The 23465-nt window shown below is 62.5% G+C and overlaps 12 protein-coding genes across 12 annotated transcripts; 7 read left to right on the top strand and 5 right to left on the bottom strand.

Annotated features, from left to right (window-relative positions):
- Positions 1-733: 733 nt before the first annotated feature.
- COLE_05752 (uncharacterized protein) lies at positions 734-2380 on the top strand (the record flags this gene model as incomplete). Its single annotated transcript, XM_018425257.1, has 1 exon — positions 734-2380. One exon carries the CDS (start codon positions 734-736, stop codon positions 2378-2380), a length of 1647 nt encoding a protein of 548 aa, XP_018280330.1.
- Positions 2381-3786: 1406 nt separating this feature from the next.
- On the top strand, positions 3787-4837 carry COLE_05751 (uncharacterized protein; the record flags this gene model as incomplete). Its single annotated transcript, XM_018422622.2, has 4 exons — positions 3787-4133; positions 4166-4353; positions 4537-4731; positions 4770-4837. The coding sequence occupies 4 exons, from the start codon at positions 3787-3789 to the stop codon at positions 4835-4837; spliced, it is 798 nt and encodes a 265-aa protein (XP_018280331.1).
- Positions 4838-5080: 243 nt separating this feature from the next.
- On the bottom strand, positions 5081-6245 carry COLE_05750 (uncharacterized protein; the record flags this gene model as incomplete). Its single annotated transcript, XM_018424775.1, has 4 exons — positions 5081-5182; positions 5226-5422; positions 5455-6016; positions 6108-6245. The coding sequence occupies 4 exons, from the start codon at positions 6243-6245 to the stop codon at positions 5081-5083; spliced, it is 999 nt and encodes a 332-aa protein (XP_018280332.1).
- A 938-nt stretch (positions 6246-7183) lies between these two features.
- On the top strand, positions 7184-7954 carry COLE_05749 (uncharacterized protein; the record flags this gene model as incomplete). The annotated part of the gene is made up of 1 exon (XM_018425258.1): positions 7184-7954. One exon carries the CDS (start codon positions 7184-7186, stop codon positions 7952-7954), a length of 771 nt encoding a protein of 256 aa, XP_018280333.1.
- Positions 7955-8001: 47 nt separating this feature from the next.
- On the bottom strand, positions 8002-9589 carry COLE_05748 (uncharacterized protein; the record flags this gene model as incomplete). The annotated part of the gene is made up of 3 exons (XM_018422623.2): positions 8002-8402; positions 8625-9163; positions 9198-9589. The coding sequence occupies 3 exons, from the start codon at positions 9587-9589 to the stop codon at positions 8002-8004; spliced, it is 1332 nt and encodes a 443-aa protein (XP_018280334.1).
- A 1494-nt stretch (positions 9590-11083) lies between these two features.
- Positions 11084-12889, top strand: COLE_05747 (uncharacterized protein; the record flags this gene model as incomplete). Its single annotated transcript, XM_018422624.2, has 2 exons — positions 11084-11386; positions 11423-12889. 2 exons carry the CDS (start codon positions 11084-11086, stop codon positions 12887-12889), a joined length of 1770 nt encoding a protein of 589 aa, XP_018280335.1.
- A 277-nt stretch (positions 12890-13166) lies between these two features.
- COLE_05746 (uncharacterized protein) lies at positions 13167-14246 on the top strand (the record flags this gene model as incomplete). Its single annotated transcript, XM_018426523.2, has 3 exons — positions 13167-13588; positions 13640-13989; positions 14071-14246. 3 exons carry the CDS (start codon positions 13167-13169, stop codon positions 14244-14246), a joined length of 948 nt encoding a protein of 315 aa, XP_018280336.1.
- A 632-nt stretch (positions 14247-14878) lies between these two features.
- COLE_05745 (uncharacterized protein) lies at positions 14879-16513 on the top strand (the record flags this gene model as incomplete). Its single annotated transcript, XM_018422625.2, has 1 exon — positions 14879-16513. One exon carries the CDS (start codon positions 14879-14881, stop codon positions 16511-16513), a length of 1635 nt encoding a protein of 544 aa, XP_018280337.1.
- A 156-nt stretch (positions 16514-16669) lies between these two features.
- COLE_05744 (uncharacterized protein) lies at positions 16670-17296 on the bottom strand (the record flags this gene model as incomplete). The annotated part of the gene is made up of 3 exons (XM_018422626.2): positions 16670-16777; positions 16809-16909; positions 16954-17296. 3 exons carry the CDS (start codon positions 17294-17296, stop codon positions 16670-16672), a joined length of 552 nt encoding a protein of 183 aa, XP_018280338.1.
- A 249-nt stretch (positions 17297-17545) lies between these two features.
- On the top strand, positions 17546-18900 carry COLE_05743 (uncharacterized protein; the record flags this gene model as incomplete). Its single annotated transcript, XM_018422627.2, has 2 exons — positions 17546-17837; positions 17954-18900. 2 exons carry the CDS (start codon positions 17546-17548, stop codon positions 18898-18900), a joined length of 1239 nt encoding a protein of 412 aa, XP_018280339.1.
- Positions 18901-19051: 151 nt separating this feature from the next.
- COLE_05742 (uncharacterized protein) lies at positions 19052-20985 on the bottom strand (the record flags this gene model as incomplete). The annotated part of the gene is made up of 2 exons (XM_018422628.2): positions 19052-20724; positions 20958-20985. The coding sequence occupies 2 exons, from the start codon at positions 20983-20985 to the stop codon at positions 19052-19054; spliced, it is 1701 nt and encodes a 566-aa protein (XP_018280340.1).
- A 620-nt stretch (positions 20986-21605) lies between these two features.
- COLE_05741 (uncharacterized protein) lies at positions 21606-23199 on the bottom strand (the record flags this gene model as incomplete). The annotated part of the gene is made up of 4 exons (XM_018422629.2): positions 21606-21995; positions 22035-22151; positions 22190-22513; positions 22627-23199. The coding sequence occupies 4 exons, from the start codon at positions 23197-23199 to the stop codon at positions 21606-21608; spliced, it is 1404 nt and encodes a 467-aa protein (XP_018280341.1).
- Between the last annotated feature and the right edge of the window lie 266 nt (positions 23200-23465).

The raw sequence follows: 23465 nt of genomic DNA, 5'->3' as shown, positions 1-23465 counted from the left end.
TTGCAGATCTGTGGGAACATTGACGTGATTGACTTTCGTCTAGCAAATCACTGAAATTTAAGTCGCTCTAAAGCAGCTGATCACAATGATTTATAATGAAGCAAGCTGTGATTCTACGATGGAATCACAAATCTTGTGCCCTTCATGCGGTCCCTAGGCTCTATACAGCACGAACTCGACTAGGTAGGGTATTCCTAGGGGCCCACTGAGCTGTGCACACTCGACGTGAGGCGAATAGACAGGGAGCGAGAGTCTGCATCGTCATGGCTGTCTGTAAAGAGATGGTTAGCTTCTCGCACACAAAATTGAAGGGTGCGCTCCGCGTCATTACTGTCTGTTCTGAACCTCATGGGAAGCTGGGAGCCCAAAAATCACCAAACACAGTACGTGCACAGTTCGGAGCGGAGCGACTGGATCTGACCGATAAACACACGGCGGGGACTGTATTGTTGGGGTTCTCACTCCTCTTGTGGTGCCAAGTGAGCGGGTGAGAGGCGAAAGCGTCCTCACTCACACGCAGCATGTTGCACACCACCGCTTCCATCCCGCTCGTTACCCATGACGGAGCCGTGTGCTCCAGCAAGCTTCTGGCTCCCATGACATGCTTTGGGGAGCGTTGCACAGCAGTCCAAAGATATATAAGAGTAACCTTGCAGCCCTGTGCTCCTCGGGACAACCTCGACGCTCGAAACCTCACTCCACCACAACACCCGAAAACGAAAGCAAAGCGCCAATGTCGGAACAGCTCCCCCATGGCTCCCGCCGCTATCCCAACATTCTAAGCAGAGGCATGGCCCCGCCCGCTGTCCCCGCTGCCCCCGCTGTCCCCGCTGCCCCCGCTGCCCCCGCTGCCCCCGCTGCCCCCAACTCGGCTCCCTCGTCCTCTACCCGTTTGTCCTTGGCTGTCGCCCCGGCTATCTTTTGCCTCCATCTCCGTGGTCGAGACACTCCAACTGTCAACACCTACACAACGATCTCGAACGTCCGCGGCTCCGCCACCCACCGCCTCATCACCCCTGCGACCTTTGGCGGAGTTCCCGCCCGTATCACCCCCGCCAATGCCAGCAATGTGTCCCCCACCACCCCTCGCTCTATGGTCTCCTCGTTTAGCAGTGCCCAAACCTCCAACGACCTCAGCATTGTCACCGCCACTACCGGCATGACGATCACCGACGCGGACGATACCATCCCGGGCAGTGCCACCTCGGAGTCCTACATCCTTGACGATGATGCCTCGCGCCCGGCCACGCCTTTCGTGACCCTCGACATTAACTTCTACCCGCACATCGTTGACCACATCATGCGCAACCTGCCCCTCCAGTCATGGTACACGCTTCTTCGCCAGATCAACAAGAAATGGCAGACCGAAGTCGATACCACGCTGGCTCGCCACATGGCGACGCAGAGCATCCGCTCGCACCATTCGGCGAGAAACCGGCGCATGGAGAGCGTGGAGCACCGCTTCCCTCTCGACTGGTGCGACAAGCGCGGGAAGCACGTCATGGTGCTGGACGGAACCCGCTCCGTCATGTGCGCCAACGCCGATCTTGGACGCACGTATCTCAAGCCCCAGCTGCTGCGGTACACGCTGACCGCGGTGCTTGGCCGCCACGCGGTCTCCCTCAAGGTGCCGACCATCGTCGTCTTTATCGCGCCTCAGACGCTCTCGTCACGTGTGCCGTCTTCCACCGGCCTCCTTCGTGTATCCGACTATCCCACGTTCCCTCGCTCGCACTTGTGGGACTACCACTTCGTGCGTGCCGACCTTGTCCCCCCTTCGATCGTGACAATTCCCGAGATTGATCGGTCGGCCGTTGAGCGCATCATCTTCAACCTGCACTACCACAAGGACCACGCCATGTTCGGACAGTGGGAATTTGACTTCACCTTTGTCCCCCGCGACGACCGTTTCGAGATCTACGTCATCCTCACCCACGATCCCCGCATCCATCTTCAGCTGCACCACGGCCTTCCCCCCGGCACGCCACAGTTCGAGGGCCGGATCCTAAACCGCCTCCTCCTTTCTCTCGCGCGCCCCATCGTGCGCAACGCAGGCCGCACGCGCGTCGCCTTCGTCGACGCTGACCGCTTCCTCCACCGTTGGCTCGCCCCCAAGTATTTCTCCCGCGCGGACGGCTTCGGCGCGAACGAGCTTGGCATGCTGAACCCCGACACCGCTACGATCGAAGAGCGAATGAGGCACTGGCTCTTCCTGTTTGTGGATCACGAGCACATCAGGCTATGGAACCGGCCCTTCGGCCGCGGCCTCGACCGTAACGTCCGCTTCATCACGGGCGACGAGTTCCGCAAGGAGATTCCTGTCAACGATTATGTCTTCGACCGGGTCATACACCCTCGCATCCCCCCCGTTGAGGAGTAAACATCAAGGAATCACATGTGTAGCACCAATGAGCCTCCAGAAGATCGACCGAAAACATCAAAAGCACAAAAACAGCAGAACCGTAAAAGGTGAGGGCTGGTACGCGCAGCGCTTACCCCAGAGCCTCCAGCAGATCGACCGAGCAGAAAAGATCAAAATCACAAAAACAGAAAGAGCCGTGAAAAGGTCAGTGCCAGTGTCAGCGCCGCTCACCCCAGTTGCAGCCGCAAATGAGCCTTCTATAGATCGACCGAACGCAAAACACCAAAAGCACAAAAACAGCAAGAACGTAAAATGGTCAGTGCCGGCGCTAGCGGCGCTCATCCCAGTTGCGCCCAAGCACACAAGGCAGGAAGAAGAGCAAGAGGTCAGTGCCCGTCCGAGTGGCGCTTGCCCCTGCTGCAGCCGCACCCTTGGCGAGGGGCGCAGGCGCGACGAGTCGTGGTTCCGTACATCCGATGAATGATTGTGTAGTTTACCTGTGATCCAGCGACGTCGGCACGTGTCTGAGCACGTGTGAGACTCGTCATTGGTCATAAGGTAGTGAGGGCGGCGCGTAAACCACACGTCCGCGAGCGAGTGACTGATCGACGGCATCCAGCTAAAGAGGCGTGCGGGGATATCTTGCTTTGGCAGGACCGGGGTTGGGAGGGGACTGAACGTGAATCTTGCCAAGTCCAGCGCGGCGTGGTCGGTGTGCCATGAGTCGGGCTCGGGAGCCGGTAGTGTTCTGGGGTTGTACTACCCCATCCATGCGCTGGAGCACGGTGATGGTGAAGGGTGTAGGCGTGCATCTTCAGAGCGCCGGTTTAGCCAGGTGTGCAACCACATGTGGTCTTGGATGGCGAAAGTGACTCCAGCTCTCGAGCTCCAGGTATGGCACAATCCCAACCCCTCAATCCACCAAGCAATCTATCTTCACCCTCCTACGCGACGACTGGATGATCGGCGGATCATGAATGGGTCATCCGGGCATGCGAGTCACTTGAAGTTGCCCTTGAAAATTTAGAAAAAACAGATTGCAGTGAAAAGCGCGTGGCCTGCATGGATGGTGTGTCGCAGTGTAGGAGAAACGATCATTGATTTAAGTACTGCCCTTGTTTGAACTTCACCATGTGCGTGTCGGCCCAGTTCCTTCACTGGGTTCCCGCGGTTCCCGCCTAACAATGGCAGACTCTAATGAGCGTGTCACAGCGTCACGGTTGTCCTTGTCCCCCGAACCCAAATACGACGACGGGCAAGAAGGCTGCTGTGGCAAGTTGCTTGCAGCGTGGACTTGGACGGATCGCGGAGGAGAGTGGCTCCACCCACCCACACTTATACGGCCCCCCGCTACGTCACCTCCACCGCCCCCTCATCTCATCTCCCTCCTCCCTCTCACCTCTTGGGCCTACCACTCTCTCACAATGGCCGCCATAGCCTCCATCTCGAACCGCCTGACCACGGCGCAGTCGCAGCTCCTCGAGCGCACCCGCATCATCTCGTTGGGGATGCACCCCTCCGCGGCCGCGACGACGCAGATCGTGCGCGCGCTGGCAGGCGTCAAGCGCGAGCTCTCGCGCGTCGCGGACGAAGCCGAGCTCGAGCGCGCCGGCCTCGTCGTCGGCGGCGGGAACCGGGGGCGCAGCTCGCAGCTCGACGAGGACGAGCGCGCGCTCGACGCCCTCGGCGAGCGGTACGATCGCCTCGTGGAGATGCTCGGCAAGGACGAGGACGGGCGGGAACGCGCCAAGGCGCTCGTAAGGGAGAAGCGGTGGGTTGTGGCCCGGTCCGCGCTGATGGTAGAGAAGCACCGATGGTTGAGGAGGAGGGCGAGGAAGGCGAGGAGGAGGAGATGGAGGACTTTGCGGGATCGCCGCGTCATTCGCCGCCGCCGCCGACGCAGCAGCCTGTGCGCCCGTTCCGCGACTATGATGATGAAGAGGAAGGCGGGGAGCGTGCGATCATGGACCAGCAGCAAGTGATGATGAACGGTGAGTGGTTGGGCAGGGGCGGGAAGGAGAAGTGGGTAGGTGGACAGGATGGAACGCTGCACTGTACAGGTGGCGATGTTGCGCAAGCATGAGCGAGCGACAGCAGCGAGTTGCCTTCACACCTGTCCGATTCCTGTTTCTCGTCTGCGCCCGATCTCTGTGCATACCCTCGCTCACATCCAGACCAGGACGAGCGCCTCACGCTCCTCTCGCACAGCATCAACCGGCAAAACGACCTCTCTATTCAGATCGGCGACGAGCTCGACCGACACCACGAGCTGCTCGAGGATACAGACGCCGCCATGGACCGTACAGCAGCAAGGTTGCAGCGCGCACGCAGACGGCTAGACACGGTCGCCGACGGAGCACGGCAGCACGGTGAGTGCAGGCAGGGCTCAACACCCAACTGACCGCAGGGAGCACCATCACGATCGTGCTGCTCATCTTGGTGCTGCTCATGCTCATCATCATCTTTAAGACGTAGTTGTACACTAGTGGTGGGGACGTGGTGGGGATAGTATACATGCCTGGGATTGCATCTAGCTGAATTTCCAGCGAAGGCCGCAGACCTGGGATTAGCGCCCCTCGAGTGTAGGAGGTAGCAGACTCACTGTGCAACTGTAATGCCGAATTGTCCGTGTCGAGGAGGAGGCGCGTTAGTATAACGAACGAGGCAGAGTAGGAAACGTACGTAACAAAGGTCTGTTGTCAGCACATTTCTTCTTGCTCAACTCACAGTCATCGGTTCGTCGGCCGAGCGTGTCTGCATCTGGAAGTAGACACACTTGCGCTGTCCACAGCGGCCGCACTTGAACGAGTCTGTTTCGGCCTGAAATCAGCTTCACTCCGACTCCCTCAATCTCCCCACGCACCTGAACCTCGCCAACACCCTTCGAGTTGAAGAGGTTCTGCTCCTGGATGCGCTCATTCATGGCCTTCATCGACTCGCTCGCCATCTCCTCCTTCGTCAACCGCACGACGCGATCCGGCGTCATGACACCCAGCACGATCTCGTTACGCAGCGCCGGATTCCCCTTATCCTTAAGGTTAAGGAACAGCGTGCGGATTTCTGTATCAGCTCTCATCGCGGCGCCAACCCACTTGCGCGGTACGCCTTGCCCGTGTCAAAGTTCATGAGCTTGCAGCACTCGCGCTCGATGGCGACGGCGCACTGCGACAGCGTCTTTGTGGACGCATTCGAGTCGCTCGCGAGCGCATCGTAGATCATGACAACGCAGCGGTCGCGCACGTCCTCGCTCGCGGCCTCGGTGTTGTCGCTCTTGAGAGTCTTGTCCACACCGTCCGACTTGGCCGTACGTGGCGTCGTGCGGCCATGTTCGATCGTGACGAGCGTCTCAGGCGTTTTGCTCTTTTCCCGCTCGCCCGAGTCCGCGCTCTCCTCCTTCTTCTCCTCCTTCTTCTCCTCCTTGCCCTTGCTGGCGGGCTTTGACGACGGGCTCTTCACGGCAGGAGACTTTGATGGCTCGCCCGAGCTAGCCTTGGCCTTCTTCGCCTCCGGCGCGCCCTCGTCGTCACGCTTCCGCTTCCGCTTGTTCTCATCCACCTGCTCCTTCCACAACTTGACGACGTCCTTGGCCAGCGCAGAGATCGCTGGTGTGCTGTGCGATCTCAGCTTGCCGATCGCGATTCCGGCGCGTGATTGCTGGTGTGAGCGGCCGCCGGAAGCGGGGGATGGGAATCCACAGAGACTTGGCCCGCAGAAGGCCATGACGCCGGGGGGCGCATTCACTTACGCGCAAAAGATCCTCAGTAGCCACAACGTCCGTCTTGAACTTCTTGAGGAGGCGCACCACGTCGTCGCTCTTGCCGGCGGTATTTGCTTCCTGCATCTCTTTGATTGCAGCGCTGAGCGCCGCTGCGTCCATGCTCATGTTGAGGTCGTGTGGGTGGGGGCGGGGCGGGATGAAAGGTGAGAAGTGGAGGGGATAAGATGGTGGTGGAGGTTGATTTTGGGCTTGCGGAGCGTGGTTTTGTTGCCCGCAGTACGTCGCTACGAATAGTGGTATTGCTCGTTCCCAAAAGAGACGGGATCGAACGGATCGAGGACGAGAGAGCGGAGATGGCGAGAGGAGTGAATTGGAGAAGAGGCGAGCGCGCGAGCGCGGCCAAGGACAAGAAGTCGATATTGACACAGTGCAGTGCCCGGGGGATAGGCCCGCAAAATGGAAACTAGGCGATGCACGTCCCGCAGGCCTACATTACGCCAACCCAACTATGACCGCCGCGCCGCGCCGCCGAGCATCGACGCCGAGACATCTCCGCATGCTCCGCCAACATGCTCAATAACGAAGAGGACTTATCATGGTCATCACGTATCTTCGCACCTCCGTGAAACGCACCGCCGGCCCGCACGCGTCACTCGCACGCGCCGCTCCGCCGCTCGCGCCCCGTGGCGTCGACGCCCTCACGAGTTCTCGTTCCAACGCAGCACAATGCATCGCACCGCTACGCACCGCGCAATGCACCGCGCACCGCGCCGGCCGCCGTCTGCCCGTCTGCCCGCCCCCGCATCACCGTCCCCTGCCCACTCGACTGACCCTCGCGCACGGTGCGCCGCTCCCTGCCGATTGCACTCGGGCCATGCTCGCGTCCCCTCTCCTCAGCCCCACGCCCGGTTGACGTCCGTCGCCGCGCCGCCCCGCTGGCTCTAACGATCCACTAATCAACTGACCACTTCTCTTCCTCTCCTCTGCCTTCTCACTCGTGCCTCATTCCTACTCCTTTTCTCCTCATCCTTTCCTCGGCCTCGCCACCACTCCCCATCCCTCTCGAACTTGCCCCGCCACCCACCGTCATCACCACCAATGCCATGACCCTCCTGCGCCCCGACATCCGGCGGCGACACACGCACGCACCCGGCCGCCCCTCCCCTCTCCGCGAAAGCTTCGACGCCGACGACCTCGTCCCGGAAGAGGTCCGCATCACTCTCAAGTTCAAGGTCCCTCCTCTCCCTTCCCTTCCTCCGCTCCCTCCGCCCAGTCCGCAACCCAATGCCTCCCCCTCCAAGTCCACGTCCACGTCCACGCCCACACCCTCCCCGCCCTCCTCCCCGCGCTCCGACCAGCACGCCCCTTCGCCGGACGCATCGCACAGAGCCCCGCCGCAACCCCAGGTGTTCACTTACACGCCGTATCGGCCGGAGAAGGCCACGCGCCCGCAGCCCGTACCGGCGCTACCGGCGCCCCCGCCCAGATCCCCCACATCACCCAGACATGCACCATCACCACATGGCTCCGCAGCGAGTTCAACGACGAATGCAGCACGCGCACAGCACCAGCACCTGTCAGCGCGTCTACGGCGATTGGAAGCGCGGCGCGCCGAGCTGCGCGCGGCTATTGCGGAGATGGAGGTGCGGGACGAGGAGCGGCTAAAAGCGTGGACAGAGGACGACCTCGCGTGGGATCGGCGGGCGCTGGCCGCGCTCGAGGACGAGATCCGCCGTCTACAGGGGTTCATTGACGAGCTCTTGCGCGGGGAATCATGTTCGCGCACGCGCGATCTCGGGCATCTGACGAAGCGGCGGCGGCCCGACGGAGGCGGGGGCAAGGTGTCGCGCGCGAGGATCGAGAACACCCTCTAGTTGTATATGTAGCTGTGCATCTATCCCTCATGTCTATAGCCCGGACGTTAGAGAAGCGCGCGGCGCGAGTTGGCGAGCTGGCGCGCGAAGAGCGGCGCGGCGTGGTGGTCCCACCACGGGACGACGCTGTCGTTCCACCACGGCGCGAATGTGCCGTGGAACCACGGCGCGCCGTACTGCTCCCACAGGGGCGCGGAGACGCGGAGGACGTGCGGGCGCGCGGTGGGCCACGCGACGTGGAAGAGCGCCATGCCCAGCAGCACGGACGCGATGACGTACGCGAGCGTGATGAGGTGCTCGGCGAGGGATTTGGGCTTGGGCGCCTCCGCGGCCGCGCGCGCGGCCAGCTTGTCGTAGTACCGCGGCTCGGGCTTCGGGGGCGGCGTGATGAGCGAGAAGAGGTGCGTGTTCAGGATGAAGGCCAGGTTCGCTTCCTTGACCAGCGAGGCTGGGGTTAGCGGTGCCCGGGGGACTGCCTGGGTTGGTGCGGTGCGCAGAGTCACGGATCGCGTGTCGAGTGTACACTCAGGAATCTGCATTCGCGAGTGCACACTCAGCCATCACACGATGAGGATGCGAGACAAAGTGCCGCCTCGACTCCCGCTCCACCGCCCACCGCCTGGCCACACCACTCGTCAACCGCCCCACCGCTTCGCTCGGCGGCACTCACCCTTCAGCGCCTTGGCGTCCCCAACGCCTCCGTCCATGCCATCGCGGTACCACCCCTTGACTGCGAAAAGCTTCTTCTTGCGGTCGCCAACGGTCTCGTCGCCCGTCTCGGCAGCAGACGCGTCCCCATCCAAGTCGAAGAAGTAGAAGCGGCGGCCATCGAGCGTGTCGAGGTTATACGCCTTGCGGAGGCGCGCGCCGATGATCTGCCCGCCGCTCAAGTCGCCAAGGTAACGGACGTACGCGTGGGCCAGGAGGCGGGGCGCCTGGGCGGGCGTTGCGGAGATCTCGCGGAGGCGGTCGAGGTAGACTTTGAGCGGGGCGGCGGTGGTAGTGAAGACCTCGGCGAGGAACGCGGGCAGCGGGAAGGGCGGCGTGGGCACGATGTCGGGGCGCGGGGGCGCATCGTCGTGCCCCATGCGCTGGAGCAGGAAGCGGATGTCCGCCGCGAGCGTGGGCGCGCGCGCGAGCAGCTTGGGGTTGTATGTTGGCGCGAGGACGGGATTCGTCGCGTGTGCGTCGAGGCCGCTCTCGAGCGCGCTGGGGTCAGATACCGTATAGGGGGGCGACTCACTCGTACACGCGCCACAGGAGGCCGAGCCAGCGGACGTATTCGCGCATCTCCAGCTTGCCGGCCGTGAGGGCAGTTGCGCCGTCCGAGTTCTCGGCATTTGTGTGTGCGCGCTGCGTGCCCTTCCGCAGGAGCTCGGAGACGGGGCGCTCAAAGTCCAGGTCGTCGGGCAGAGGCCAGTCGTCGACCGAGCCCGAGACGCCGTCGCCCGCCCCGCTTTCGTACAGCAGCGACTGGAGGGTGACGCGGGACGAGGGGAGGACGGAGGGGGGCGCGTTGGGCGCAAAGCCCGGGGTCTCGACGCCCTCGGCGGGCGAGGCAGCGCCGTTGCTAGCGCCGTTGGCGCGGCTCTTGAGCCCGTTCGCGGAGGCGTGCGGCGCCGTGGCTGTGGACATGGTGAAGTGGGAGATGGGAGAATGGGGGATGAGAAATTGTGTAGTCGTCTGTCAATTGAGCACGACAGACAATGGTGCCCAAAATGGCGGAGGCAGCCGAGCCTGAGTCTTGGGCTGCGATATCGCCATCTCCAGGGCCATAGGCCATGGGCCATGAGCCAAGCAATGCATGGCCGCTGCCCGCCAGCCGCCACCCCGTGATGCATGCACCTCAGGCCTGAGCGCTGCCGCCACCGAAGGATAGCAGAGGAATCCGCTCCGTTCCTACGCCCCCACGCGTCGTCCAGGTAATCTTTCGGCCGACGAAGCCAGGAGCGCTTTTGCCACCAGCGCTGAGGCGGCCTTGGCATTCCTCCCTTGCCACCAAGTCAAGCCCAGCTTGCAGTTGGACGCCTCGCCGGGCGCAGAACTCCGAACGCGCCCTTGGAGAGGGGGTGAGCAGGTGTGCATGCAGGCGGGTTTCTGGGGACAACTTGCACTGCAACGGCGAGCTCGCATTCACGCTCGTGCTCTCCCTATAGATAGGCGACATCGACCGAGCAAAGCTACCTACGTCTCCTCCATATCATATCACGGCAGTCGCCACCCGCTGATCAGCTGACGGCATCATCCGCTGTGGGGCAAAAGAGCGTGACGTTGACTGGCGGGGATAGCCGAGAGTAGTGCACGGTTCTGGTGGGCGGTAAAAGTCGCCGAGAAGCACTCTGCGCGCGTTCGTGACGGATGCAGCGCGGACTGGGAGCCCGGGAGTGGGTTGATGATGAGATCATGAGATAAGAAACCTTCTGTTATTCTCTGAGCGCGATCAAGCGCCACGATGGTCGATCTGCAGATCAGCGATCAGCCAAGGTTAAGTGTTCCGTCCGGTTGGCCGAGAGTCAAAAGCATGTGTGCTTTGCTGAGGTTCGAACGCTCACGCTTAATTTTGCCATGGTAATGTTAATTGTTACCCAGCCTGGACTTGACACCCCGGAACCAAAGTATTGTGTACTCAGAGGCAACTGCTCCCGACCGGGCCACCAGAGGGCAAAAGCTCCCGAACTCGGTGAGTTCTTTGCTGTGACCGCGATGACTGTGCGGGTACTCTTTGTTTTTGGGGGAGACCCCTCTGTGATTGCCAACGCACGTCATTAGTTCCCAACGACCACGTGCAGCAACCTCGTTTCTGCCTTGTACCTTTATGGTTCACGCCGTAAACCTCTCCTCACCTCCACTCACGGCGTCCACCCATTGCCCCCACCCCCCCGTCCTAGTGCTATTCAAACGTTGGTCCTTGTCTCACCTCCCTCATGCTCGCTTTTCGGCGCTAGAAGCTCTGCACCGAGCTCTCTCATACGCATCGCTTGCATCGCCGCATCGTCCGCTCCCCTCTCGTCCTATCGCCGACTCTGCTTCTCTTCTCATCGCCCATCTCCGTCCGACAATATCCCGACACTCTCAGTTCTTCTTGTCTCCGCTCAACATCAGCCTCATCCCTTTCACCTCCGCCGCAAAATGCACCACGCGCACTCTCTTTACTGCTGTGACTTGGATCACGGCTCGTCTTCGACCCAGCCGCTGTCCTTTGAGGACTTTTGCTCCGGCTTCCTGCCCACGCCCGACTCGGCGACGGCGCGCGACAGAATCGCCCCCTGCAATGATGGGTGCGCCGACATGCAGCGCCGCGACTCGTGTAACTCGGACTGTGAAAAGCCGTGCGACGAGGACTGCGAGCAGGAGTGCACCGAGGAGTGTGCGCCCTGCACGCAAGATTGCGGGCAGGAATGGTGTCCGCCAGACTGCACCGTCGAGGAGATGGTGAGCTGTCCAACGGAACAGACAAGCTAATTCCAGATACAACGCTGCAACGACGCCGCGTGCACTCTCCCACAGGTCGATGTCGATCCGCTCGCACTCTTGCTTCGCCAGCCGCAAGATCCGAATTATATGGACTATATTGCACAGGTGTTCGCGCAGGCGCAAACGCATGTGCCTCAACCACAGTTGCAACATGTGTGCCGCTGGCAAAACTGTAACGCCTCCTTTGCCGACTTTGCGAAACTAGCAGCCCACATCGCTGCCGACCATCTGGTTAGCGAAGCTTCAGCGTCAAGTGCTGCTCCAACCCCGGCGCGCGAGTTGTCGCTCGGCACTAATGCCTTCATGGAGATGATGAGCGCCTTACCAGGTTCCTTGTCTCAGTCGGCATCGCCCGCACCGGTTCCCACGACCACTGTCTCGACACAAGGGTCTGACAACTTCAACGTTGCGTGCATGTGGGCTGACTGCTTCGACTTTGCGGCCGGCGATGCGGCCGCCTCTAATACTGGTACCGCTGGGACTACACCGCAGAGTAACATCCAGACCCCGGCGCAGTCACTCGCGACCCACTCCGCGGCATCCGGGATGACAACGCAAATGCACGGCGAGATGTCGCCGCAGACACTGTTCAAGCACCTTATGAAGGACCACCTAGGCTTGCCTGACCCGCGCTCTGTTGACAAGGGCCACACCCACCTCGTACTCACGCATCTGCACAACGCAGCGCACCCTCACGCCCACCCGCACCCTCACCACGAGTGTGCGCCCGGCGTACCGCACGATGCGCACGCGCACGTGCTCGCGCACAGCCATAACGTACTGGGCCCGCACCACCACCATTCTTTGCCGCTGCAGCGGACGTTGCCGACGCCGTCTCCGTCGCTTTCGCCGACGAACACGACACACTCGTGCCTGTGGCACGAGTGTGCGCTGCACGAACCCTTCGCCACCTCCGCCGACCTCATGTCGCATCTCGAAGCGGCGCACGTAGGGCGCGGCGCGCGCGAATACCGTTGCCGCTGGGCCGGGTGCGGCGACGGCGCCGGCCGCGTCTTCGCGACCCGCCAAAAGCTCATCCGGCACCTGCGGATGCACACGCAAGACCGGCCCTTCGTGTGCGACGTGTGTGGCCAAGGCTTCGCCGAGAAGGCGCCCCTCGAAACGCACATGCGGCGGCACCGCGACGAAAAGCCCTACAAGTGCCCGTACCCCGGGTGCGGGCAGGCGTTCACTCAGAAATCCGGGCTCAACGTGCACGAGCGGACGCACACGGGCGTCGAGCCGTTCCGGTGCGATCTGTGCGGCCGGGGATTTAAGGAGGCCAGCAATCTCAGCAAACATCGGCGCACGCATACGGGCGAGAAGCCGTTTGCGTGTGTTTACGCCGGGTGCGGGAAGCGGTTCGCGCGCACGGACCAGCTGCAGCGCCACATGAAGATACACGACAAGGGCGGCGTCAAGAAGGTCGCGAGGAGCGGCGCGCTGGCGGCGAGGGCGTAGGTGGCAAAGTAGTGCAGAAGTACAGACTAGCCGTAGATCTGAAAGAAAAGAGCAGAGCAGGCGGGGACACGATCCCTTGTATTCATGCGTGTCTCATGTATCGATTGCTTTTGCATGTGAGGGGTGGTTGAGACATCGTTGACGTCGCTGGAGGGGTGGCCGATTTGCTTCCGCGTCGCGTTAACGTGTAATCCGGGTGCGTCACCACTCGTCCGCCATCTCCGCTGTCTCTCCTCCGCCATCTCCGCTTTCATCACCATCTGTCCCAAGCGCAACCATGCGCCGCACACTCCTTTCTCTCCTCCTTCTCCCCCTGTCTCTCGCGACAGACTGGGCCGCTGCCTCCGCCTCCGCGCGCGACGGTGTCGTCTCTCTCACCGCCGAGACATTTGACGAGCTCACATCCCCCGATCGCGAATGGGGCGCAACCATCGTCCTCACTGCCCTGCCCGCAGGATACAAGTGTGCGCCATGCCACGACTTTGATCCTGTCTACCGGGCCGTCGCGCGCAGCTGGCGCCGCAAGCCTGCCAGCGTGCGCGACCAGCACGTATTCGCTGAGCTCGACTTCGCGAATGGCCAGGAGGTGTTCCAGCGCCTCGGGCTGACTAGTGCGCCGACCGTGTTCTACTACCCTCCCGCGGCGGGCGAGCGGAAGGCGGCCAAGACGGGTGCTGTCAACTTTGACCTGAACCGCGCGTGAGTGTCCCCTCCTCAGTCTTTGCTGTACTCTACGCCCTCTGACAGCAGTGGCCTCGGAGTTCCCCCCCTCCACGCCTGGGTCAAGTCCACGACCCCCGAGCCGTTCGACATGTACATGCCCAAGTCCCCCGTCCCCTTCATTCTCGCGCCCCTTCTCCTCGCCATGGCGCTGTATGCGGGCTACACGGCACGCGCAGTCCTCCTCCCCGTCCTCACCAGCCGCATCGTTTGGGGCGTCGCTACCACCCTACTCTGCATCCTCTTCACGAGCGGATACATGTGGAACAAGATCAAGAACGCGCCCTACGTCCAGGCCGGTCCCGGCGGGCGCGTGTCCTGGGTCGCGGGCGGATACCAGAACCAGCTCGGCCTCGAGTCGCAGGTCGTTGGTGCACTGTGTGAGTCTCCGTTTCTGGGAGTATTTCGAGAGAGATCGAGACAGTCCGAGTCCAGGAATTGGGAGGAAGTGCTAACCCCAGACGGCGTACTCGCTCTCACCGTCGTCGTGCTTTCCGTGTTCATCCCCGCGCAGAGCTCGCCCGCCAAGCAGCGCGTCGGGACGTATCTCTGGCTCGCGCTGCTCATCGTCCTCTTCTCCCTCCTTATCCGGCTGTTCAAGCTCAAGAACGGCGGGTATCCTTTCGGGCTGCTTTAGCGAGGCGAGCTTTGCAGAGGGTCCGAAGGCGCATAGAGAAAAGCATAGAGAATGCACATTTGCCGCAGCAGTGGAGGGGGAGTGGTGGGGGAGGGGAGGGGACGGAGGGCGGTGGACGGCACAATCTGCGGCGACCACCCGCCTTTGTAGCTGCAGCGCTACAAGCGACCCGAAACCACTCCATGCAGTGGTTCAACCGTAGGAATCACGCTTGCAGCCAAGTCTTGATGGCTTCGGTCACAGCGACCACCTCGAAATCTTGCGGGTCAGTCCATAGCCGTTAAGCGTCTCAACCTGATCCGGGCAGAGTGACGGTGTACACGTTGTCAACGTTCTTCGCTCTGCCAATATCGCCATGTTCTGTGGAGATGGTGATTGAGGCAACCAGCGAAGATTAGCAGGCGCATGAGCCGCGTAAACCTGCTAAAACCTGCTAATCTTCATCGGACCGACGCCGAGGTCACCGAGACGCCGTGACATCGGACATCTCCCCTCTCGCAACATGAACAACGCCAACTCCACTGTTGAAAGGGGTCTTGACTTGCTGACTGAATCTACGCAGTGACTCGGGCTTGCGACGGCCGCTTTGGAAATATCTAAGAGCGGCGCCCTCCCCCTCCTACGCCTACAACATGCCAGACCGACCACGCTCCGACATGCCCGTCCGACCAGCATCAAGCGCGTCCGCGCGACCGCCCTCGCTCAGCGAGAAGCGCGACAGCCTCTCGCTCGAGCCCACCATCTCCCGGCGCAGCCTCAAATCCCCCGCCCTCGAGCGCCTGAACAGCTTGTGCGCCGCCGTCCCTCTGGAAGGCACCGACCCGCTCGCCGCCGGTCCCGGCACCGCGCGGCTGCGCAAGCGCGGCGTACACGACCACTACTACTTCGCGCGGCTGGCGCGCCCGCTCCCGCTCCCCAGCCGCGCGCTCGAGCGCGCGATGGTCGCGACGCTCTTCCTCGTCATGTTCCTCGCGGGGTGGAACGACGGCTCGCAAGGCCCCCTCCTGCCCTCCCTCCAACGGCACTACAACGTCGACTACCTCGTCATCTCCATCATCTGGCTGTTCAACAGCGCGGGCTTCATGGCCGCGGGGCTCAGCAACGTCTGGCTCTCGGACCGCTTCGGCTTCGGCATCGTCGCGCCCTTCGGCGCCGCCCTCCAAGCGCTCGGGTATGCGCTGATTTGTTGGGGCGCGCCGTACCCCCTCTTCGTCGCCGGCTTCGTCTTCATTGGCTGGGGGCTCGGATTGCAGGACGCACAAGTTAACAGTATTGTGTCGCGCATGCGGAACGCCAACACCCTCATGTTCCTCATGCACGCCATGTATGGCGTGGGGGCGACGGCGTCGCCGCTCGTCAGCACACAGTTCGTCAAACGCGTACAGGACCGCGTGTATCTCTATTACGCCGTCTCGCTGGGTCTCGCGCTCGCCACGACCGCTGCGCTCCTCCTCGTCTTCCGCCTCCGCACCGAGGACCAGGTGGTAGGCAAGCGTGCCGAGGTGCCTGTGCCATCGGCGCACGAGACCGAGCCCGTCGACGGAGGGCTCCAGCTCGAGCTCCAGCGGACTCACTCCGCCCGACCTAACCCCGAGTCCGATGCCGCTACCGCTGCCGATGCCGCCGCCGACGCCAACACCGCCCACTCATCCGAGTCCCCCGAACTGCGATACGAAGACAGCAGCGCCAAGCTCAAACGCATCCTGCGCAAACCCAGTGTGTGGGGCCTGTGCTTCTACATCCTCCTGTACGTCGGCGTCGAAGTAACAATCGGCGGATGGGCGACCTCCTTCCTGATTGCCGAGCGCAACGGCAACGACTCGAGCGGGTACGTCTCGTCGGGCTTCTTCGCCGGCTTGACGCTCGGCCGCGTAATCCTCATCCCCGTTACGGGGTGGATGGGCCGCTCCAACTCGGTGTGGGTGTACACGGCCGGGGCGATTGCGCTCGAAGTGGTCGTGTGGACGACGACGTCGCTCGTCGGCAACGCCGTCGCGTACGCCTTCGTCGGCATCTTCCTCGGGCCCATGTATCCCATAGTCATGATGGTGACTGTGGGGATCTTGCCCGGCGACCTGCACCAGGGCGCAATCGGCATGGTCGCGAGCATGGGCCAGGTCGGGAGCGCGATCATGCCGTTCATCACGGGGAGTATTGCGAATGCGCGCGGCGTGTGGATTCTTCAGCCGCTCATGATTGCGTTCATGGGCGCGTCGCTGGTGATTTGGGGCTTTGTCCCGCGCGAGCGTAAGGGATGGCATGCGTAGGGCGAGTGGGGGGCGAGGTTGGTGAAGCGATACTGCATCGATTAGACTCTGTATTATCATTTCTTGCATCTTCATGGAAAGGACTGTCAGTCACACCGTCAGTCGCACAGTTGCACCACGGTCAACCATGAGTAATGCTGCATCTCCGTCCGCCGCCTACTTGTGCTCGCCCGTACGCGAGTTCACAGGCTGAAGGGGACACAGCGCTGCGCTGATCGTCCGTCCCTCCTCGAACAAAAGGTTGTACGTGCTCGCCGCATTGCGCTGGCGTCAGCGTCGCCGCGGCTATACCCACCGAGTCCATGACGTCCAGCTGAATGCCAAGGCTGGAGATATAGTCGCGCACCTCGCGCGGCGGGGGAAGGACGCGTGCGCCAGTGCCAAAGATGAGTATTTCTGCCGTCAGTCCCCAGCTCATCTTTGCCCCACGGAAAACGTACCGGGCCGCGGGACGACGCGCTCGAACACCTCGAACCGCTCCTTGCTCCACCCGGCCCAAGCCGCGGCCACGCCGCCCTTGCTGTCCCCTGGCGGGTCGACATCCCAGAGAAAGGCGCGGCCATCGGCGAACACCAGGCCGCCGGGAACGAGGAGGCCGTCCGAGAGGTGGAAGCCGCGCGCGTCGAGCTTGGACACACTTAGGGGCGGGTTGTCGCCTGCCTCGAAGATGTTCGTGAGGCCGGAGCGGGTGGGGGTGGTGGCGTGCAGCGCGCGCGAGGACAGCGCGGGGCGGACCGCGCGGGGTGCTAGTCGCAATGAGGTGCGGAGGGGTGTGCCGACCATGGTGGAGAATGGGCGATGCAGAGATCGCGAAATGGAGACGGTGAATCAGAAATCGGCGAGATTGAGATTTCGGGCTCAACGACGTCACGGGTGTCACCACGATGTGTTGAGATCCATCAACATCCTCTTCAACTATCAGTCTCACTTTCTCAACCATCCACATCCTCATACTGCCCATCCATCTTTGCGCGCCCTCTGTTCTTTCTTTCGGGCTTCGCATTCGCACCTACCCATCCCCGCGCGCCCACCATGCCCGACATTGACGGCAAAGACGACCTCGTGTCGCGTGCCATCCTCCGCGTCGCTGAACAGACACGTTTCCTCGTCCCGTGGACCGCCCTGCCGTTTGCGAGCGCGAGCCTCGCTGTCGCTGGCCTTCTTCAAAACCTCACGAGCCAGACCGTGCACGACGTGTACTTCCCTTTCGTGCGCTTCAGCGTCTTGCACGCTGTACGCGTCGGTATCGCGTGGGCGGCTATGACGCGGGGGCGAAAGCCCGTGAGCGTGTCTGCCGACCTGTTTGGGTTTCTCGTCATTGCGTGTGAGTGGCTGTGGAGTGGTGGATGCTCAGCAGATGCCTGCTTTCAAATGTAGCGCTTGATCTGACCACCACTGCCCGTGATGGATGGATGCGTTGAGTCTAGTCACTAACTCCAGGGGGCGGCGGCACGCTCGTCTCATTGCTCCTCGGCACCCCGCCGGCGTGGCTCGTTTCGCCCGTCCCCTGGGTTGTCTACACCGCCGTGTATCTCTGCACCATCCCGACCAAGGTCGCGAGCCTGCTCGGCTCGGCGCCCGCGTTGCCCCTTGGTCTCGCCCTTTCCCTAGTCGATGGGCTGACGCGCGGCGTCTCGGTCGCCTCTATGCCCGCGCTGACCGAGGCCTCGCCCCAGACGGCGGGATCATGGCTTGCACCCGCCGTGCTCGGTGCTATCGCGACGTGTGGCGGCGGTTGGATTGCGCAGATGCTCGGCCTCGCTAGAGAGTCGTGGGCGATCGGAAGACCCTCCGTCCTTGGCGGCGGGGTGTGGGACACCCTCGACGTGTGGGCCGCCATGATTGCGGGCGTGGCCTACTCTGCCCTCGACGGGCGCTACCCTGCGCTGCAGAAGGTCCGCCCTCTGATCGCGGATGCCCTCCCAGACGATCTTGAGATCAACGGCAGCGTCGCGCGCGCTGTCGCCGTTCTCATCTTCACTGGCCTCTTCGCCTTGCGCACCCTCGCTGTCTACTTCCGCCCCGCGGTTAAGGCCACCGAGCACCGCATCCAGGCCAAGGCTGCCAGCTTGCCCTCCAAGGCCGCTGCGCTGTCGGAGAAGACCAAGGCCGAGGTGCCTGTGATTCAGGCCGCAATGCCGTCGGAGAAGGCGCAGGCCAGCGTTCCTGCCGTCACGACTGCGACGCTCTCGGAGAAGCCTAAGCCTGAGATTCCCGCGGTTAAGGCGCAGACGCCCAAGGCTCACACGCCCGAGCCCGAGATGCCTCGCAGATCTACTCGATCCTCGCGCTCCAATACCCCCGCAACTCATACGACGCCCGCCGTCGGCGAGGACACCCCGAAGAAGGCGCGTAAACGGCAATCTAAGAAAAAGGCCGTGTCGTAGTTGTCTGTATCTCTCGCCCTACTACAGCCATCATAATGCCACACCCTCGCCTTCGCACCTCTCGTACACATGCATGATGAGATACTGACTGTTGCGGATTGCCTCTCGGCAGGATACATTACACAAGCTAGGGCCCTCTATTCTCTTATCCCTACGCGGAAGCAGGGAGGAGCCACACGGCGGTGTCGGTAGGCACACATCCGTCGACAAGGTCGCCGGATGCGAGCGCGACCTTGCGGTCGGACGGGATGGCGCGCGCCTCCTTGCCAAAGTTAACGAGGACCTCCCACCCGTTCGGACGCTTGAAGTGAACGGTGTCGCGGTCGTCGCTGAGCCACTCGAGTTCCTCAGCGCACTGGAGCTGGTGCCGCAGCCCCAGTGCGCGGCGGTAGAGGTTGAGGGTGGAGTGTGGGTCTTTATCTTCCACGTCGACTGCGAGGGCGCGATACCCCTCCGGCTGGGGGAGGTGGGGGCGCTTACCGGGCCCAAAGCCCATGTTCTCCCCCTCGGCGCTCCACGGCATGGCGACGCGGCAGCCGTCGCGGCCGACGTCGACGCCCGGCTTGCGGAAGAACGTGGGGTCCTGCCGCTCCTCGTCGGGCAAGTCCGCGACTTCAAAGAGACCCAGCTCCTCGCCCTGGTAGATGTACGCTGATCCGGGGAGGGCGAGGATCATCATGGTGGCTGCGCGCGCGCGGCGCAATCCGAGCTCGAGGTCGGCGACGGGCGCACGCCCCCGGTTCAGGAGGTACTTGCGCGCCGTTTCGTGGTAGCCCCCATCGTCGGGGAGGGCGTGGCGTGTCGCGTGCCGGATCACGTCGTGGTTCGAGAACACCCATGTCGTAGACGAGCCGCTCTTCGCCGCGTCGTCGAGCGAGTCGACGATGATCTTCTTGAAAGCCGCCGGCTCGAATGGCGCCATGAGCATGTCAAAGGAGAACGCCTGACCCAGCCCATCGGCCGCTGCGTACAGCGGCTTGCGCTTGCTCGAGACCCACGCCTCGGCCACCGCCGTCAGAGGCGGGTCGTACTCGTTGAACACTTTGCGCCATTCACGGTAGATGTCAAACACCTCGTTCCGGTCCAGGTAGGGGTGGGCGTCGTCGTCGAGCGTGCCCTCGAGCATCTGGAGCGAGAGCTTGTGCACCTCCTCCTGCGAGTGCAGTGAGTTGGAGGTGAGGATCTCGTCAACCTTCTTGGCGCACCCGTGCGCGACGTCGATGCGGAACCCGCTCACCCCGCGGTCCGCCCAGAACCGCAGCGTCTTGATGAAGTCGGCGCGCACCTCGGGATTCTCCCAGTTCAGGTCTGGCTGAGACGCATCAAAAAGGTGCAGGTAGTACTGGCCGTCGCCGACGGGCTCCCACGCCGGCCCCCCGAACATGCACTCCCAGTCGGCGGGCGGCTGGTCCTTGTTCGGCCCGAGCCCATCGCGGAAGATGTAGCGGTTGCGCTCGGGCGAGCCGGGCGCGGCTTTGAGAGCTGCCTGGAACCACTCGTGGTCGTCCGACGAGTGGTTGGGCACAATGTCCACGATGACCTTGATGTCCGCGGCCTTGCAGGCTGCCGTCATCGCGTCGAAGTCGGCGAGCGTCCCGATCTTTGGGTCGACATTGCGGTAGTCGGCTACGTCATAGCCACCGTCCTTGAGCGCTGAGGGGTAGAAGGGCGAGAGCCAGATGGCGTCCACGCCCAAATCTTTCAGATAGGGGATCTTGGAGGTGATGCCCACGAGGTCGCCGATTCCGTCGCCATTCGCATCCATGAACGAGCGGGGGTAGATCTGGTAGACGAGCGCCTGGCGCCACCAGTCGGCGGAGGAAGCTGGTGTGAGCGGGGCAGGTAGGGGAGAGGGAGTGGGGGTGGCAGGAGAGGGAGGTGAAGGAGGAGTAAAGCGAGCTGCACAACCCCCAGCGTAGCGCTAACTCGAGCTCGGCGCGCTGTAGTGGGCCGCGCGGCGCCACACACGGCTCCCGACTTTGGTCCTCCTCGGCACAGCGGACAGCCAGCTCCCGCCCAACGTCCACCCGTCCTCTCCTCCCACTCGGTTCACTCACTTCGGTACGTCGAGTTGCTGACGGTCATGCTGGGCGTATGCTGGAGAGACATGGTGCGATGGAGCGCTTTATACTTGGCAGTGGTGCTGGGCGAGGCGGGAGTGGTCGGCGCCCGGGCCGATATCGGGCCCTCGGAGCGGCTCCGAGGTGCGTCACTCAGGTGAGTGGCAGCTGGGCCGGTAAGGTTGTTGCGCTCATCTGGAGCTCCAATTGAACGCGACTCACCTGACTGCAGCCTCGCAGCTCGCAGGCATGACATGGTCCGGGAAGTGGAGAAAGCACGAGGGCAACATGTGCATGTATGACAAGAGGCATGTGGGGTGAACTGGGGGTGGGGTCGGTCACCTCGGAGGCTCGGAGGCCGCCGATGCCCTACCAGCCATGTGATGCCCAGTTGGCCTCCGCGGTGGGAGCGCCATCTAGATTCTACATTCAACAGGCTGCCAATTGCCAGCTCACAGCTACTTGACTTCAGCCGCCCGTGTTCACTCGGTCAACCTCGTCCTCGGCACGCCGGACCGGAGACCTGCACGTGTCACCGCCGATGGGCCCCACTGCTGTCCGTGCACCTCGTCTGGTTAATATCACACAGATCCTTCTATCATATATCATATGAACCATTCAAGTCGTCATACAAACGCCCAAACACTACCTCCTACCACCTGACACACTCGGCAGGACGTTCTCAAACGCCTGCCAATTGCCATGCCCGTTCGCGCCATCGCTCGTGACTGACGACCGGGAGGACGCGCGGTGCCGCCCCACCGGCGTGGCGGGGGATACCGGAGGCGTGCTCGCGAGCAGAAGCAGCCCGGCCTGCGTCACGCCAAGCGCGATATTGCTCTGCGAGCCGCGCTTGATCAGCCGCCCGGTGCCGGTGAGGGGAAGGGATGCGCGGCGCGGCGACACGGTGCGGCGCAGTAGCGGCGTCTCTTCGGCCACGGGGGAGAGGGGCGCGCGGGGCCCAGGCAGAAGCTCTTCGGGCAAGGCATCGGCGGGGGTGGTGAGGAAGTAGACGCCCAAGAATGTCGTGGCTATCTGTTGTTAGATGGCTGGGTGTGGAAGCTCAAAACTCACCCCGAAGGCGAAGTTGACGACCGTGGACAGCGTCATGTCCCGGAACTCCTGGTAGAGCACGGCACTCATGATGATCGCAGACATGGAGAAGAAGACGAATTGCGTGGGGATTACTTCCTGTGTGTCAGCTTGAGTCACTCGGTGCTGTCTCGTACTTTCGACTCGAAGCGCATGAGCGCGCGGTTGAGGAATTTGATTTGCAGTACGCTCGTGACGAGGAGGATGAGGATAGCGCCCCACGCCACAGGCTCTCTGAGCGCCTTGATCGGAGATGTTGAGATAAGCGACGAAAGCGCCTTGGTTGCCATAACCGTGTATCCGCCAAAGAGGGCACAAGTCCCGACGTCCACGACGACGTGGTTTGCGCCACATGGCTGACTCGAGAGCCATACCCCGACGCCGATAAGCACAGCGGTGATGGCCATAAGTGCGATCATAGGCGGGGCAATAATCGCAGCGATGAGCTCCCGCGGCGAGAGCTAGAATCAGCATACCTCCTCGCGTCACCCGTGAACCGCGGACCCGCCCGGGCGCATGCGCGCGGAATGTCACTCCGTCGCGAGGAGATCGCGCGTGCCCACCCCTAACTCACACGTGGGTTGGAGCCGCGGCCAGACCATACTATTGTGACGGCGCCCAGGATAGCGAGTGCGACGCCGAGGACATTGCGCTTCGTAAAGCGCTCGCCGAGGACGAGTGGTGCAAACACACAGTTGGCGATCAGTGCAACCGTGCCAAGCGGCGCGACGACGGAGGCAGGCGCAAAGCCATACGAAACAAAGTTGCCACCCTCGCCCACGGACATGAGCGCGAGGCCGAGCCACCACAGCTTAGAGCGGAGGTATGCGCCCTCAATCACGGTGGGACTGCGGGTGCCATCTTGGACATTGTCAGAGAGCTCGACCTGCACCGCGACCGGGCTATCGCGGAGCGCGGCGCGTGTCGCCCAATCCGCCTCGCCGGTCGGGGAAAGAGAGCGCGCGGGCGTGCCGCTCGACCGCCGCTCGCGCCCGACGCCTACGGGGTGGGTTGAGGTGACGAAGGAGGAGATGGCATCGCGCTCCTGGCGGCTGTGTGCGAGCTTTTGGATAGTGAGGGCCAGAGAGATGAGTATGTTGCCCGCACAGGCGATGGCGACGCCGATGAGGGACGTGGTGTCGCCCATTGCTAGAGCATTCTGATTGTGGAGAGGAGCACGGGAGGAGGAGGAAACGTCGTCTTTCATGCCTCATCTGGGGGTGTGCTTGTTCGGTGTCGATCACGGAGTGCGGGAGCTCTCCGCTGAGAGAAATTCGGGTCACCGGGTACAAAAGGTAAACTAAAAGATTTTCTCTTCTGGATCGCGATCTTTCAGCAACCGCGCCGTCAAGTCCCTCAGGCTCGAGCTCTTGCTGATGTGTGCGCGAATATTAGAGACACGTTATTTATACA

Source organism: Cutaneotrichosporon oleaginosum (assembly GCF_008065305.1).
Source record: "Cutaneotrichosporon oleaginosum strain ATCC 20508 chromosome Unknown ATCC20508_contig05, whole genome shotgun sequence".
Lineage (NCBI taxonomy): Eukaryota > Fungi > Basidiomycota > Tremellomycetes > Trichosporonales > Trichosporonaceae > Cutaneotrichosporon > Cutaneotrichosporon oleaginosum.
This window is presented reverse-complemented; position numbering and strand designations above follow the sequence as displayed.